General features: G+C 40.5%; 1 protein-coding gene across 6 annotated transcripts in view; it reads right to left on the reverse strand.

The window, feature by feature from the left end:
• scn1lab (sodium channel, voltage-gated, type I like, alpha b) overlaps window positions 1–16,225 on the reverse strand; it is a 66,495-nt gene that overhangs the window by 23,941 nt on the left and 26,329 nt on the right. For 5 of the 6 annotated variants that reach the window (XM_037973874.1, XM_037973873.1, XM_017426813.3 and 2 more), the window contains 9 exons: window positions 15,167–15,308; window positions 14,807–15,013; window positions 10,348–10,623; window positions 8,010–8,351; window positions 7,508–7,640; window positions 4,487–4,725; window positions 4,224–4,397; window positions 3,164–3,520; window positions 2,543–3,061 (listed from right to left, as the gene is read on the reverse strand). In XM_037973874.1, coding sequence (XP_037829802.1) covers window positions 2,543–3,061; window positions 3,164–3,520; window positions 4,224–4,397; window positions 4,487–4,725; window positions 7,508–7,640; window positions 8,010–8,351; window positions 10,348–10,623; window positions 14,807–15,013; window positions 15,167–15,308 — 2,389 coding nt within the window. The remainder of the gene's footprint in view (window positions 1–2,542; window positions 3,062–3,163; window positions 3,521–4,223; window positions 4,398–4,486; window positions 4,726–7,507; window positions 7,641–8,009; window positions 8,352–10,347; window positions 10,624–14,806; window positions 15,014–15,166; window positions 15,309–16,225) is intronic. The other variant, XM_017426816.3, reaches the window with a different exon arrangement.

Consider the following 16,225-nt stretch of genomic DNA (forward strand, 5'->3'; position numbering starts at 1 on the left):
TTAATTACTTACTTGAAACAGCATCACCTGAATGTAAACGTAACTGGCATTAAGAAGAAACAAAAGAAAAAACAAGAAGAACAAACCCAGCTGCCTGTAGCGTTCAAGCAGCCCCTCGCTAACAATTCAGATTGGGCCAAATTTAGAACAAATCCCATTAGTGGTTTTTATAGCAGCAGAGACCATATTTTATTGCCAAAAATGTCCTTTTAAAACATATTCTGAAAATAAAAGAACTGTGGACCGTATATATTTTATTACATACAATCTATAAATAGAACCATGTTACAAAGTTCTCTCAACAGTAAATTATATCAGTTTAATATAAGCAAGTAAAAGCTGGTGTCGTCCATACGTTATCAAAGACTTCTGCTATATACCATGTACATGTATGATTTATAACTTTATTGGTTTCCCTTAATGTAACTGTACCGAAAACATACTGTGACTTCAAAACCAAGGTATGTATGGATACACCTCTAGTATCTGATCAATTTCAATTCATAAAGCCAAATCTACTTAGGGTGGAACCTTAAAGGTTTGGTACAGACATTTTGGATGGGTAAAGTGAACTGACAACGAACACGTCAGTCACAGGTGATCACTGCTCCCAGAGCAGACCTAGCTTTTAATTTTTGCCAACAGGGCGGCATGGTGGCATGGAGGCAGGGCGGCATGGCGCCCTAGAGCTGTCACCTCACAGTAAAAAGGTCACAGGATCACCTCTTGGCCTGGGGTTTTTCTGGGTGAAGTTTACATGTTCTCCCTGTGCATGCATTGTTTTATTCCGGGTACTCCGGTTTCCTCCCATAGACAAAAAACATGCATGTTAGGTTAGGTTAACTGGTAACATATTTGTTCCTAAGTGTGAGCGAGAGCATCAGTGGTTGTTTGTCTCGTTTGTCTCTATGTTTCCCTGTGATGGACTCGCAACCTATCCAGGGTGTCCCCCCGCCTCTCGCCCGTTGATGGCTGGAGATAGGCACCAGCTCCCTGTGACCCGAAAAGGGAAAAGCGGGTCAATCAAATGAATAAATGAATTAACGTTCCAAACAGCCACAAAAACATTGACAAAAAGCAGAGAAAGCTCCTGTCTAAACACTCTACACTAAACAACACGGATGGTTCAGAATAACATTTAGAAGCAAACACCTGCCTGTTTAATTTAAATCAGCTGTGTGAAAAAAAAGCTCCGTGGTGCAAATGATCACGGACAGCCGCAGAGGAGAGAGAAAAGAGGTGTGTGTATGGCGGGAAGTTCTATTATATAAGAGGCACTTTGCGGCAAGTCATTAGTGTATTTATTCAATATCCTTAATATTAAGCTTTATTGTCTCATACTAGCACTCAGCTAGCTGAGAAGGTAAAGTGTTTCACTTTTTATTTACAGTATTTTATATTTTCACATTGGGAGATGATCTGTGCTGCTTTTTATTTTTCATGACGTTTGGACCTTAGACCGTCCCTACTAACAAGTGTGGTTTGTTTTTGCATTGTGCTTTCCTGCTTCTCTGATAGTTATTGTCTGTCAATTTAAAAAAAAAAAAAGAGTAGCATTTTGGAATTTGTTTCTTTTTCTTGTTGTGCCGTGACTTAATCGCGACTTAAGCGAACCGTTACACTCCTTGTACCTACACTCCAAAACATAACTAAATTACATGTGAGAAAGAGTGACCAAACAGAAGTTTGTTTACTCAGCATAAATGTGCCAATTTTTAGTTTGGTTGATTTTATTTATTTTTCTCTGTACAGAGCAGAAAGATCAGAAGTGACATGAGAGAGGAATGGCTTTATCCATATATGGAGCATGTGGTGTCGTGGCTAGAAATAGACTCCTGGGTTGTTTTGATTCACAGGGAACTGGCACCACACCCACAGTGGCAGATTCACATCACCATGGAGCACAGTCCTAATGCTCTGTCAGCCTGACAGCACCGAACAGTAAAATACCGAGCATTTGCTCAGACAGAATGAGTGACGAATTACAATCGAAGCAATTACCTTCTATTAAAATGATGTCTTCTTAAATTATGTAAAATATTTTAAACCACTAGCAGTGTAGTCTTTAAAATTTTATCTATGACTTATAAACATCCAAATACGTAACAATAAATGCTAATATGAAAAGTCAAAGTTCCTAAATATGTGGTTATAATAGTGTACAGACTCATGCAGTCAAGAAAATCTGTATAAAACATGAACCTGTTACCAGGACAAAGGCATAGTTGAGTCATTATTTATCATTGCTTTTCCTTGTTTAGCTGCCAAGATTCTTAGTCTTGAGATAAGACTCCAATAGCACAACATGATGCACATACATATGAGTCAGCATTATTTTCAAACTGCTTGACTGTCAGAAAAATCGCTTGAAGAGATCATCTCTATTCAGAAATGGGTATGTTCACACACTGGTTTGCGATAAGTGTTGATTAATACCGACGTAAGGGTGCTAATTAAGTTCAAATAAATAAATAAATTAAATAAAAGCTGAGTGACTCAAGAGAATCTCTACAAACTGACTAACATGAGTCATTTATCTTACCTCTTTGCTGCCCTCCAGATCAGAAGAGTCACTGCTGAAATCTTCCGTGTTTAGGTTCTCGAAGTCTGACTCGCCCACAGCTATGGGCACCGTCACCGTCAGGCTGGGGTTGTGAATAAATGACATATAGTCACATTCCTCCATTGGGTACTTGCCCGGGGTATCCCCACCTACCCCGACAACCAGCCCTCCCCCTGGTCTTCCGTTGCCCTCCATCATGTACACCCCACCAGGGTCTTTGGTGATCTCCAGTTGAGTGTGGTTAGAAATGCAGTTGCCCTTCCCGTTGCTGTGCAGCTCATCCAGGGGTTTGCTCTCCTCAGCCAGACCGGAGCCCTTACCGCTGCCAAAGCAGAGGCTTCGGAGGAACTGCCGCACCTTGGACTTGATGTACGAGATGCCCCGTTGGATGCGACCCACGGCGATCTGCAGGTTGTTCATCTCGCTGTCCTCATCTGTCGCTGCCAGGTTGTCAGCACTGAATGAGCTCAGGAGGAGAGCCAGGAAAAGATTCAGAACCTAGAGGGGAGATGGATTTAGTAGGAAACAGTAAATAGATAAGATAGTTTAAATCAAGTGACAGAGAAACAGAACAAAATGAAAGCTGGTAAAAATTCATACCACAAGGTTTCCTATAACCATGACCATCATGAAGACGATTATACACATGGTCTGCCCCGCCACCTCCATGCAGTCCCACATGGTCTCAATCCATTCTCCGCACAGCACCCGGAACACGATGAGGAAGGAGTGGAAGAAGTCGTGCATGTGCCAGCGCGGCAGCTCGCAGTCGCTGGAAATCTTGCACACGCACTCCTTGTAGCTCTTGCCGAACAGCTGCATGCCCACCACGGCGAAGATGAACACGATGATGGCCAGCACAAGAGTCAGGTTACCCAGAGCGCCCACCGAGTTCCCGATGATCTTGATCAGCATGTTGAGCGTGGGCCACGACTTGGCCAGTTTGAAGACCCTCAGCTGGGTGATGAGGGAAGTTACAAGGAAAGGTTACATGCTAGATGAAGATGGTTGGTAGTTTTAAGAAATGAATAACTAGATAATAGAAGGTCAGAAGGCCTCACCAAATTGCCCCACACCCAAGAGGGTGCTACCTCTACATGTGACTAGCAGTGAGCCTGTACTACCAACTCTTTGCAATGGTTTATGAATATTCAAAGTCTAGCTCAAATTGGCGAATTCAAAGAATTAATGCAACTGTCATGACCCTATAATGTTTTTTGAATTTTATTTTTGTTAAATAGTTATATTGACACAACAAGTTATTTCCTATCTTTCTGCTACTGTAAAATTTAATAATTAGACAAATTCTGAGTATTTTTACTTAAAATAGCTATCCCTATAATCCATTTGATCTGAATTAATTGCAACAGAGAGCATGAACTTTCAACGTGTCATGTTATTTCCACCTGTTAATTTGGGTGCCTAATCTTCTGTTGTACATTTTTGTACTGTATAAGTAAAATTGATCATGTCTGTAACATAATAAGAGGGAATAAATGATGGTTCAAATAAAAATCTGAAAAGGCTGCATGAAGTAAATAATATTACTTTCTTTTTCTTGTATCAAGTATTTCCTTCAGTACTGCATCTGGTTTGAAATTTTAATATTGTGACTACCCCAATTTACCATAACCTTTCACTTTATTCGGCATAATCTTACCAATCTAAAGGACCTGAGCACAGACAGGCCTTCTACGTTGGCCAAGCCAAGCTCCATCAGGCTAAGACTAACAATGATGCCATCAAAGATGTTCCAGCCTTCCTGAAAGTAGTAGTAGGGATCCAGGGCGATAATCTTGAAACACATCTCTGCTGTGAAGATGCCAGTGAATACCTGATGAGGAGGAAGCGGAAAACGCTGTCATCAAATCTGCATCAAGCAACAAATTCATTTTAGTTTTGTTTCAGTGAATAAATGCTTGCCAGGTTTCCGACTGAGAGGACTTTATCGAATTCTTTGGTCATGGGGTAGTGCTCCATAGCCATGAATAGGGTGTTGAGGACGATGCAAATTGTTATGGTCAGGTCCACAAACGGGTCCATGACCACCGTGCTGACAACTTCTTTGATTTTCAGCCATGCCGGACAGCAATCCCAGATCAGGCAGGTGTTGGCAAATCTATACCAGCAGGGTGGGCACTTCTGTCTGGATTCTTCGAGCTCTGAAAAATTAAGAATCTGGGTCAGTTTAATTTTCCCTTTCAAGATTTTTAACCTGTAAATAAAAGTACAATTCAAATCGAAACCTGTACAAGCAGTAATACACCATAATTGTTTCACGTGCAACCTCATCCATTTAAAAAAGCAGAACCTCTAGCCTCTAACATTCTTCCAGCAGTTCAGCCTGTATTCAGATACCTGCCAGCAGGCGAGAACGCTGCCAGCCATCTCTGTCGTTTTATAGCTTAGCAAAGATCTGCTAAATTTATTTATTTAAGAAAGCAACCATATTTCATTAAATAGGTTAACTAAAATCAGTTGTTTAGTTAAAAAAAAAACTAAACTACACAAGTCACAGCTTATTGTAACTTTGGTAGTTGTGCAAAAAAACACATGAAAAATAAAAATTGTTTCTCATGTATCATTTAAAGACACTTCTTAAAAAAAGTCCAAACAACAACAAAAAAAAATAACACTACCTAGCCATGTGATTAAAATGCCATTTTTTTTAATACCCTAACATTTGGCACAACTTACTTACCACACAAAATAAACTCGTATTTTCACTCAGATCAACAGGTAGATTTAATAACCTTCAGAACGGCCATTGCTGTTGTTTCACAATCAACACTTTATTACCCAGACGGCTGAAAGTTATTAAACACAGACTACCTGACTAATTAAACAAATGTTGCTTGTTTTAGGTATATTACTGTTATCAGTGAGTGCTGTCACACTATGGAGCGCCCATCATTCTGACTGTGTGCCAAAGCTCCACTCATGGAGTGCCACACACCAAATGCTTGGTTAGGGTTTGGTTCTTTTTTATATGGCATTATTCACTGCTACATTTTACCATTCCTCAATGCTGTGACAGACAGAGCACCATTTCAGAAGCCGACCACACATTTGTTGTCATATTTGTCTCAGTCTAGCCTGGTTCTTGTCAAAGGTCCTTGGTTTAAAACCTAAGTAATCCTAAATCAGTGACACCATATTTGCTTTGGCCTCAAGTTCTTACACGGTTGTCTGGAGAACAAGATAGTGCGGTCCTCAAGAGCACCACTAAAGGAGGACCGGGGGGCTATGGCTGCCCCTATACAGTAAATTTGCTGGCTCACCTGGCCAGACAGTCTTATCCTCCTGAGTCTCATGCTTTTTTTTTGGTGTGCATTTGTAATTTCCCCTAGCAAACTGGGATTCGTAGAACCTCATAAACACAAAAGCAAACATTACTTTTGAACAATTAGTAGTTTAGAAATTTAAAGCTAGTTTTGCCGAATACAGACTGTTGAACAGAAGAAATCATCATGATGTAAAATAGCAATGTCCTCATATGAGGACACAGGGCTTCAGGAGGTTATATACATAGTATTTCATATAAATATACATTTAAGAGAAGAGATTACCAGCTTTAATAAGTTCACTAGTGACTGTGCTGTTCTCAGTTAGTAATATCAACTGTAAAATAAGAAACCAAAGTAGTCCTGTATCAAAAGGTGAGTCCCTAACTCCCATTTTGCACACACTAAAACCTGATGGGTTGAAAACAGCCCTATTTGTCACCCAGTGCTGGGTCAAATTTGAACTGAGCCAACCCTGGGTGGTTTTAACTCAGCAGGGCTGGGTTATCAGCTTGACCTAGAAACCCCCAAAAAGTAAATCCACAAAATTACTGGACTTTTATTCTGTAGTTGAAGACGTTCCATCAGTTCAAAGAACTGGAGTGTGTGGAGTTTGAAGCTTCTGAACTGCATGAAATATTTTGGCATGTTTCCTAGATTAGACCCTGAAGGCTCTCCATTGTGAGGGGAGTGAGTAACTTATGAAGTTTACAAGCGTGGAACTCCACACTCTTTTTTTTTTTTTTTTTAATATTAATTTAGAAAGTTCCTCGGATGGGAATCAAAATGTATTTAACTACAGAACAGGAGCCCAGTTGTTTTAATTTTTAATTTTTTTGGATTTACCATGTCCTGGATGACTAAGAATCTAAACCAGCAGTTTGACCCAGCATTATGAGTTAAGTTTGTGACCCTAAAATTAGGTTAGGATTAGAGTTCCGAAAGAACTGAACTAAAATAACAATCCAAAATCTGGGTTATAAGTTAGTTACAACTTAGGTTGGTGATAGCTAGCTGGTGGTAACCACTATTAGAGCCAGATAGCTAACAACAACTAATGTTGTTGTTTTAAACAACTAATGTTATCTTAGGTACCTAAACTTACTGTCCGGTGCAAATTAAAGTTATCAAAAAAAGCCATCCAGGCTAAACATCTCCTTATAAGTTGTTGTTGCCATCCTATTTTCAGTTTTTACATCCTAAAGCAGAGGTCTAGTCAGGTCTGATCTGGCTAACATCTGGTTTAAAATATATATATGACCAAATATTTAGCCAAACCTGTGAGCCAACAGTTTTGACCTTTCAGCTGAGTTATCAAAATAGCACAGCAGTTTCTAGTATTCTAGTGCATAGTCTATATTTTACAAAACAGTGTAATAAAATAAAATTCTGTTCTGGTTTTTGGTTTTGGTGTGCCACTCCAAGATTATCAGAGGACCCAATCTGGCCCCCCCTTTTTGAAAAAATTCTGGAAGTGCCCTTCATGATCCTGTCCCTCAAAAAAAAAAAAAACCAAAGAAAAGAAAAAAAAGGAAAAAAACACACCTTTATAAATATATCGCCAACTATTAGTTGGTGAACTGACGGTTGCCAAAAGAAAAAATTTAACCTATCACCCAATGCTAGCTTTACATAAAACTACGTAAAGATAAATCCTAACCTTCCATGGTGTTCGTCAGGATACTGGCCACACTCATGGCTCTCTGCCGGCCCCCCGGTTCTTCGAGATAGTCCATGGACGGCTGGAGGAAACCCGACCTACGCTTCTTTATCTCAGTATCTGTTGTTGTTCCCTGAAAAATGAATGTAAGAGAAAAAAATATGTACGAGAGACATTTTTCAGAAAGCCTAAAATGTTTAAATACTGAGTCTTATATATTAACAGTGCTGAGTTCATGATTCAAGCTTCACTCACACAGATTTGGTCTCTTGTTTGCCTCAGTAAACTTAAATGTTTCCTACTAGTTCTCTTGACAGAAAATGAAGGGATTACAGATATTTGTGGAGCATGCAGGTTAAAAGGTGGTTAGGTAGTTTTGGGATTTTATTGAAGAGTTTTAAACAAACAAAATCAGAAACAAAGGACTGAAGCAAAGCAAACTAAAGGGTTTCAAAGTCAAAGGATGTCAATGGGAAAATAAACCATGAAACGGTTAAGTCACCTCCGGCAGCAGGAGACCTACAGGAGAGGTTGTTACAGAAGTCCCACCGACCAGCGACACCACTCCGTTGCAGTCTACAGAGCAGTGCATCTTCCCGTTGGCGGGCAGCACGATCCGCGGTACCCCGAGGCTGGTCTGGCTGACGGCGCTGCAGCGGCGCTCAAGGCGACGCGGCAGGAACAGGGAGCCGCGGCGGCTGTCGCTCTCCTCGAAGGTGCTGTGCTCGTCGTCGGCAAAGTCGTTCTCGGAGCCCATGTCGCGCGCTCGGCCACGGAAACTGAAGAGGCTGGCTCGGCTGTTCCTCCGAGGTGAGAAGAGGGTCCCGCGAACACTGAGAAGAGACTGGGAAACAGATAAAAAAAGTCGACTTAGAAGCCTGACAAGAGACACAAAATAGTTGCTGAATGAGAGGCAAATTACAGTGGTGGCCAATCCCGTTCCTGGAGGCCCACGATCCTGCAGGTTTTAGTTGTTTCTCTGCTCTTCAGCAGACCCTTCAAGTTCTACAGAAGCCTGTTAATCACTCACTCATTAAAATCAGGTGTGTCAAAGCAGAGAAAGAACTAAAACCTTTAGGATAGTGGCTCTTCAAGATCACGATTGGACACCACTGGTCCATAGTCTATGGTAATAGACTGGATTGCTGACTCTGCTTTTTTTTCCTGCGGTAGCATTGGTGAATAGAAGTCTCAGAGGGTCTAGTGATGTTGGCTTTGTTTTACACTTTCTCTTACCTCAGAGTTAAGAAATTCTGTTATTATCCCAGATATTGAACCTAAATGTAATTAGTGTTCCTGGAACTGAAAACCCGGAGTTTCTCCTCTCAGGGTAAGTTAACTCTGATTTTACGAATAACCTCAGTTTGTTAAACCTCTTTTTTGGAATAAACTTCATCAGTGGGTGGCAACAATGTTTTCTTTAATGTAATTTAACATAGTCTCTTAGTCATTAACCATTCCAGAAGATGATCAACATTTGACAACAAAAGGGTCAAGAAAAAAAACAAGACAGACCCAGAAAAAAAAACAAAAAACAAAAAAAACCCGGCCCCATTGTTGTTTGGGATTTTAGGGCACAAAGAGATAGTAGGCAGGTGTAAAACATATGTCATTGTTTCTGAAAAGCTGGAGTCTTTAGATACAAAAAAAAAAAATCTGTTATCCTCTCCAAAAACTCGAAAATGTCCTTTTTTGAAAATATTTGTCTCATAATGGTTCACATTTTTCAGAACACAGCATATTGTGGATACTGTCCCTGTTAGGAACAATACGTTACAGTTCTATACAAAACTGCTGAGTTATCACTCATGATTGCCCTCCACCATTAAAAGCAGTAGGTCTGTCTGTCTTTTAGCAAAATATCTCGCAAACCAGAGAACAGATTTTAATGAAACTCTCAGAAAATAATGATTAGATGTACATCTATGATAGATTAACTTTTGGAGTCAACCCAATTTAAGATGGCTGCCACAGCTAATCAAACTTAGAACATGCAAAAATGGCAACAACTCAGTCAATTTTACAGATATTGAGCTAATATTTGGTGTGACAGTGAGACTGATCCCCAACACATACTTCAATTGCCAAGAGATGGTGCGAGATCTTTGTTTAAAACCTTGGCATTAACTATTAGAGTTAACACTGTCTGTCTGTTAAATAAATATCTCATGAACCACTTGATGAAGTTTAATGATATTATTTTAATGATACTATCAGGAAGTAAATATTAGCTGGGGCAGCAGTAGCTTGGTGGTGAGTGCCACAATCTTGTCATCCTTAGGCAGCAGGTTTGAGCCCAGGTAGGGGCAAAAAGGGCAACCGGCATAAACAAACTGCCAAATCTTTCATGAAAGTCTGTTCGCTGTGGCGACCCCTGAAGAAGGGAGCAGCCGAAAGAACAACAACATCGGGAAGTAAAGAATGGACATACATATACAACTGATTAACTTCTGGAGTCAACCCAAATCAAGATGGCCGCTACAGCCAACTCACTTTAGGAAACACACAAATATAGCTAATAAACTTTAATCTATGACTATGTATTTCCAGGCTTTTGGAAGATCTTTCATAGATTTATTTGTTTATTTATGTATTTGGAAATTGTGTTTTTTCACAATATTTTCTTGTTCTTTATTTTAATGGAGAAGCAAATAAATACAGTAACGTGTCTCTCAGTTTATTCTGTGCAAAAACCAAGACAAATTGGCTCATTGAGTCTGTGTTTATGCTTGGTTAAACTGAGCACCTATCAGTGTTAAGAAGTATAAAAACAAAATGAAAATACTTGGCGGGGGGGTGGGTGTTGTTGATTTTAACTACTGTGTAAAGTTATACTTTACCTGGTTGGGTGAGGAGCATCTTTTTTCATAAGACAGCCGGTTGGCATCAATGGAGAAGCGGAAGCTGGACCTCTTGATGCTGTCCTCGGACTCAGACTTGTGAAACTTGTCGCATCCGCCCCTCTCCTCCTCCTCCCGCTGCTTCCTCTTCTTCCGCCGGTTGCGTCGCTCCTTGGCGCTTTTCGAGCTGAGCCTGGACATCCCCGAGGACGACCCGGAGGTGGGGCCCCCTCTGCCGCTGTACTCGCCACTCTCCGTGGCTGCTGCCGCGGCAACCTGCCAGCCAATCAGAGCACGGAGACAGTTGTCATGGTGACCCAGTGCCTGTGTCTCAGAGGCGGAGGAGAGAGGCTGGCAGCAGGGAGACGCAGCAGAAACACGAACAGCCAAACAAGGCTCAGACACCTTCTAAAAATGGACGTCTGCATGTTTTCATCCTGCAAATATAAGATTTACTGTGTGGCTGGAGACCTACTCTAAATCTTTTTTTTTTTTTTTAGAAAACAAATAAGAGCTATGAGAAAAAAACAGTACTGATCAAATAGAAAATAAGATACAACATTAATAGTAAAGACGTTTCTGTGAAATGAAAGCATTAATAAAATATCTGACAAATCACTTTATGTAGGTCTGTGCACGCTTTATCTGTATTCACACAGTGATGGGTGTATTTGTGTGACATGATATTGTAACAGTACTGAGATTTAAAAGTCTGCCAACCAAATCTGAATGTGCACATGCCTGATAAGATGGTTAAACCATTAAAGTATGGAACAGAGGTGGAGGTCTAAAAGGAAACAAAAGAAAAGCCCTGCAGCAGAGAAGGAAACATCTTTGATGAACCAACAAGAAGAAGACAGAACAAACTAATGAAACTGGCCTTGACTAAAAGAATGGTGCCCTTAATTTAATATTTTAGGTATTAGGTATTTTGGTCCACTTATCATGAACAAAGTGCTCTAGCTGTCTCAGGTTTGAAGGGCTCCTTCTCCAGATGTTTCAGCTCCTTCCACAGATGTTCAACAGCATTTAGATCAGGACTCAGAGGCCACTTCAGAATGGTCCAATGTTTAGTTCTGAGCCATTCTTGGTGTTTTTTGCTGTGTGTTTTGGGTCATTATCATACTGGAGACCAAGCTTTCTGACTCTGAGCAGCCCATTTGGCTCCAGAAAGCCTCAACAGTCTTGAGATTCCATAAGACCCTGAACCAATTCAAGACCCCCTGAGTCAGATGCAGCAGAGCATTTCCAGAACAGAACCGATCCTCCTCCATGTTCTACTGTAGGTATAGGGTTCTGTTCTTTTGATGTTTCATTTTTAGGTCTGTGAACACAGCTGATGGGACTGTCTTTGCCTTTAACACAATGTCCATCATTTACTTCCTAAGCTCCTCAGTCCTCAGCTTTCTGTGCTCCATGTTCAGTGTGGTACACACCATGATACCAAACAGCCCTGTGACTACCTTTCACCCTTTAAACAGGCAGACCGACTGAGACTGATTACAGAACACACCTTAGTTTATCATGTCCCTGTGGGCAGATTAGTTTTTGTCTTTTGTAGTAGAACCATCCTTTTTATTAAGGCCAGTTTCATTTTTTATTTATTTTTAATAATTTTGTTGAACCAAAATTCAAAAGCAATGACAAATTTTCATTAGTTGAGTTTCAGTACTTTTTTCTTATTATCACTTTTGTCAGTTCCAAGTTATTTCAGTGAAATTTGTGAGTTTTTCTTTCTTCAGAAGAGTACAAATCTGACCAGGTCGATATGAACAAACTGCATATTGGTTCACTATAACACATTGACTAAGCGCATCTATACTGACCCAATGTGTTCATTTTATTATTTTATATAATAAATATATAATAACAATAATACAAATTATTATTAATATAATAAAATAATAATAAAAAAATAGGCTTCTGTTAAGATTTACAGAGAAGGTCAGATTAGGCCTGATTGTGGCTAATTTCAGGATTAACTCCGAAAGGATTATCCAGGCCTGTTAAAGTCGGATGAAAACCAATCATTCATTGTCAACTCTCTTCCACTTATCTATGGTTGGATCACAGAGTAACAGGTCCAGGAAGGAATCCCAAGGCATTCCCAGGCCAGAGAGGATATATAATCCCTCCAACAAGTTCTGCCTTGAAAGATGAAGCTCCTCACCTTAGCTTTATAGCTGAGCCCGGCCAAACAAAAGCAGAAACTTATTTCAGCTGCTTGTATCCAAAACCTTGTTATTTTGATCATGGTACAAACCTCATGACCATAGGTGAGGGTTTGAACAAACATAAACAAAAGCTTAGTTTTTTTCACACAACAGATTGGACCAATACCTACATTGCTGCGAATGAGGTTCTCATCCATCAGTCCATCACCCAATCTATACTGCTATTACTTGTGAACAAGACTCCCAGATACCTAAACTCCTCAGCTTAAGACAAAAACCCACTCCCAACTCAGATGGAGCATTCCAGTATAATTTGGAATGCTCCATCTAGGATCATTAAATGGAAAAAAAACCCATACCATTTCATTTAAAATGTTTTGTAGAAAGTTTCATATAATGTTCCTTCAACCTAAAGTCAATTATAAATATCTAAAACTATATGAAAAACAAAGTCCATCTTAAGGGACTGAGTTCATGAGCCTCACAGCCTCAGCAAAGAAGCTGTTACTCAGCCTTGTTGTCTGGGCTTCAAGGCTACTCAACCTTCTGCCTGAGGGAATGGGGTGAGCTGGATGGGTGGGGTCCATCATAATGTTCTTTGCTGTGGTTCTGTGTTCACTGGTGTAAATGTCCTCTAGTGAAGGGGGGCTGCTGTTGGTTGGTTTTTGAGCTGATCTACACCAGTCAGTAAGCTCCTCTACCTCCCTTCTATACATAAAACACAGCAAAAAACCCAAACTAGTTTTTTTATCAATTTAAATCCTTATTCAATAAAGACTTTTGTAAAATATACCTAATTTGGCTTTATTTGACAGGAAGATGCACAGAAATGTGCTGTAGATAAAGTTGCCTTTCACTGGTTGCCAGAGTTGATTTGAAATTATTAGAAATAGTGCTGGGCGATATAACGATACATATCGTGGGGACGATAGAAAAGTGTCTATCGTGATATATTTTCTTCTATCATCTCTATCGTTTCTATCATAATTGTATCAATGATTCATGTAAACATTTCATAAAATAGGCTACGACGAATGTATTAGTGTTGTCACTTTGCATACATTCAGTTTATATAAGTGATAAATAATAAGAAAATTTAACTATTTTGCAAAGAACCTCTGTTTTGCGACACAACACTGCTTTATGTGTGGGTTTGCGACATGCTTTACGGCAGCGGCTTTCTGTGCGGCTCGGCAGCACACCATATTCTGTGACCCACCGTATATTTTGTCGGCATTTAAGTCATAAGTGCTGAAAGATGGAGAAGCATTACGTATCAAACTCGGGGTCGCAACAAGTAGAGACAGCTAGCAGGCAGCCCAAGAAGAAAGACTTTTACCAAAACAAGGGGGTACGTCTGTGATTTGGTTCAAGAAGTCCGACACGGAGCAGAAAAAGGTAATATGCTAACTCTGTTATTAGACTGTTTTCTCATCTGACGCCAACACAACAAACTTCTTCTATCAGAAAGAATATTTAACAATCCAAAAAGTGCAAGGTCAAGCAAGTTGTAAAAGAGCCGGGGAAAGTTGCGAAAAGGAAAACTATAGCCGGCCGAAGATAATAGTCTGTTGTTATTTGATACATACATATTGCTGCACTAAAATGTAGCAAATCTTATTTGTGAAAGTTCAGTTAAATGTCAATTCGAAATAAAGTTTGAAAAAAGTAAGAAATTAGATTATTTTTTTATATTTTTCAGAGAATAACTGACAACGTACGTAATTGGGGTATATCATGATATATATCGTTATTGTGATATAAAATTATCCATATCTTGATATAGGATTTTTTCCATATCACCCAGCACTAATTAGGACTAAATTGTCTTTTATTTAATTGTCTCACAGAAACACCCTAGTCTCTCTCTAACCAGAATCTTGAAGTACAGCTCAGTAAAAAAAACAAGCCAGTTAAAAAATGGTGTTTACTCTATCTGTAGCTTCACTTGGACTCTAGGTTTATCCGCAGATCTCTCTCTTTACATTGAGTGGGGGAGTCCTGAGCACCGAGGGAGCAGTAGAGGGTGTCGGCAATCACCGACAATAAATCCTTCCGTCTCCTAGGCAATGCTGGCTTCCAGCCAGAGAGCAAACATCAATCGGAGCATTCTGCAAACTCAACAAATAAACCAAGTACCTAATATGTTCTGCTTACTTCTGCTTTTTCAAATGTATTTTTACCAGCATCACAGTGAGATTAAGTCAATCAAAAGGAAAGCCAGGAAAGTCATTGCCTGTTTCAGTTCTGACATCAGTTTAAAAAATAAAAAAGATCAGTCCTACCTGAGCATCCTCCTGCTGTCTCTTCAGCTGCTCCAGCATGGCCTGGAACTCCTCCTCCTTCTGCTGAGCCTCCTCGATGGTGGCCTGGTTCTGCTCGTCATAAGCCATGGCCACCACAGCCAGGATCAGATTGATGAGGTAAAAGGAGCCCAGAAATATCACCAGCACGAAAAAGATCATGTAGGGCTTCCCAGCCGCACGCAAAGTCTAATACACCAGACGCAGGGCAGAGGAAATGCAGACAAACACTGTGGTTACAAACTTGAGGCGAGCCCAACTAACATTGTCAAACAAACTGAGCAAGAGATAAGATGTAATCATCCCAAATATGTCCCATCAATCGTTCACATTTCTGCCAACCTGCTGGTAGAGGTTTTCCCAAAAGTCCTGCGTCATGAGTCGGAACAGGGACAGGAAGGCCCAGCTGAAGGTGTCGAAGCTCGTGTAGCCATAATCTGGATTACGACCCCCTTTGATACACACGAAGCCCTCTGGACAGAGCCTTTTAAAGAGACAAAGGCGCTATAAACAACGATTTTCCCTTTTCATTGATTTTTATTGTCTTTTTGTCACAAAGTTATATGCAACTACCATATTTTATGGACTATAAGGCGCACTTAAAAGTCTTCAATTATGCGCCTTATAATCCGAAGCGCCTTATATATGTGAGAAGTTGTAATGACTTTGGTAAACTACAAAGCTGCACTGCTTGCAGCATTAGGCCCCTACATACTCTGGCGTACTTTGCGTACTCCGTGAGCTGCGCAGACACCCTGGGCGTACTGTCCATGGACGGTTGAGACTTCATACTCGAGCATACAGATTGCCTAAAATTCTCCCCTGACAAATTTCAGTCATGGCATCACCGGATGAGGAGGAAGATATCGCTTGCCTTTAGCTTTAAAAAAACAAAGGAAAAGAAGGTGCTTTTAGCCCTGCTTCTTCACCACAAGGGCAGCCACCGCACACCTGTCAGTGCTGCACAGAGATCGACAGTCACGCTGACTCCAATTCTCAACTGAGAGCGGCTGGCATCGCACACAAAACAGTTTGATGTGAACGCTGTTTCTCGCCGGGCAGCTTATTGTGTGACACTGACTACGCATACGCTGTAATAAAAATTGATCATTGCGCGGATCATTGTCCAGCGAGGGTCCGCTTCGAGTCCACGTGGAGTCCGCCTTGAGTATGCCCGGACCTCCGTGGAGTGAAGTACGCCCAAGTATGTGGGGACCTTTACGTTGGTGCAGTATTCTCCGAAAAGGCAGGGGGCTGTTTTGTTTCACCTAATGCGCCTTATATTCCGATGCGCCTTATATATGACAAAAGTTCAAAAATGTACCATTCATTGACAGTGCGCCTTATAATCCAGTGCATCCTATAGTGTGGAAAATACGATAGATAAACTCGGTCCACTCT

This window comes from Kryptolebias marmoratus, linkage group LG23 (assembly GCF_001649575.2).
Source record: "Kryptolebias marmoratus isolate JLee-2015 linkage group LG23, ASM164957v2, whole genome shotgun sequence".
Lineage (NCBI taxonomy): Eukaryota > Metazoa > Chordata > Actinopteri > Cyprinodontiformes > Rivulidae > Kryptolebias > Kryptolebias marmoratus.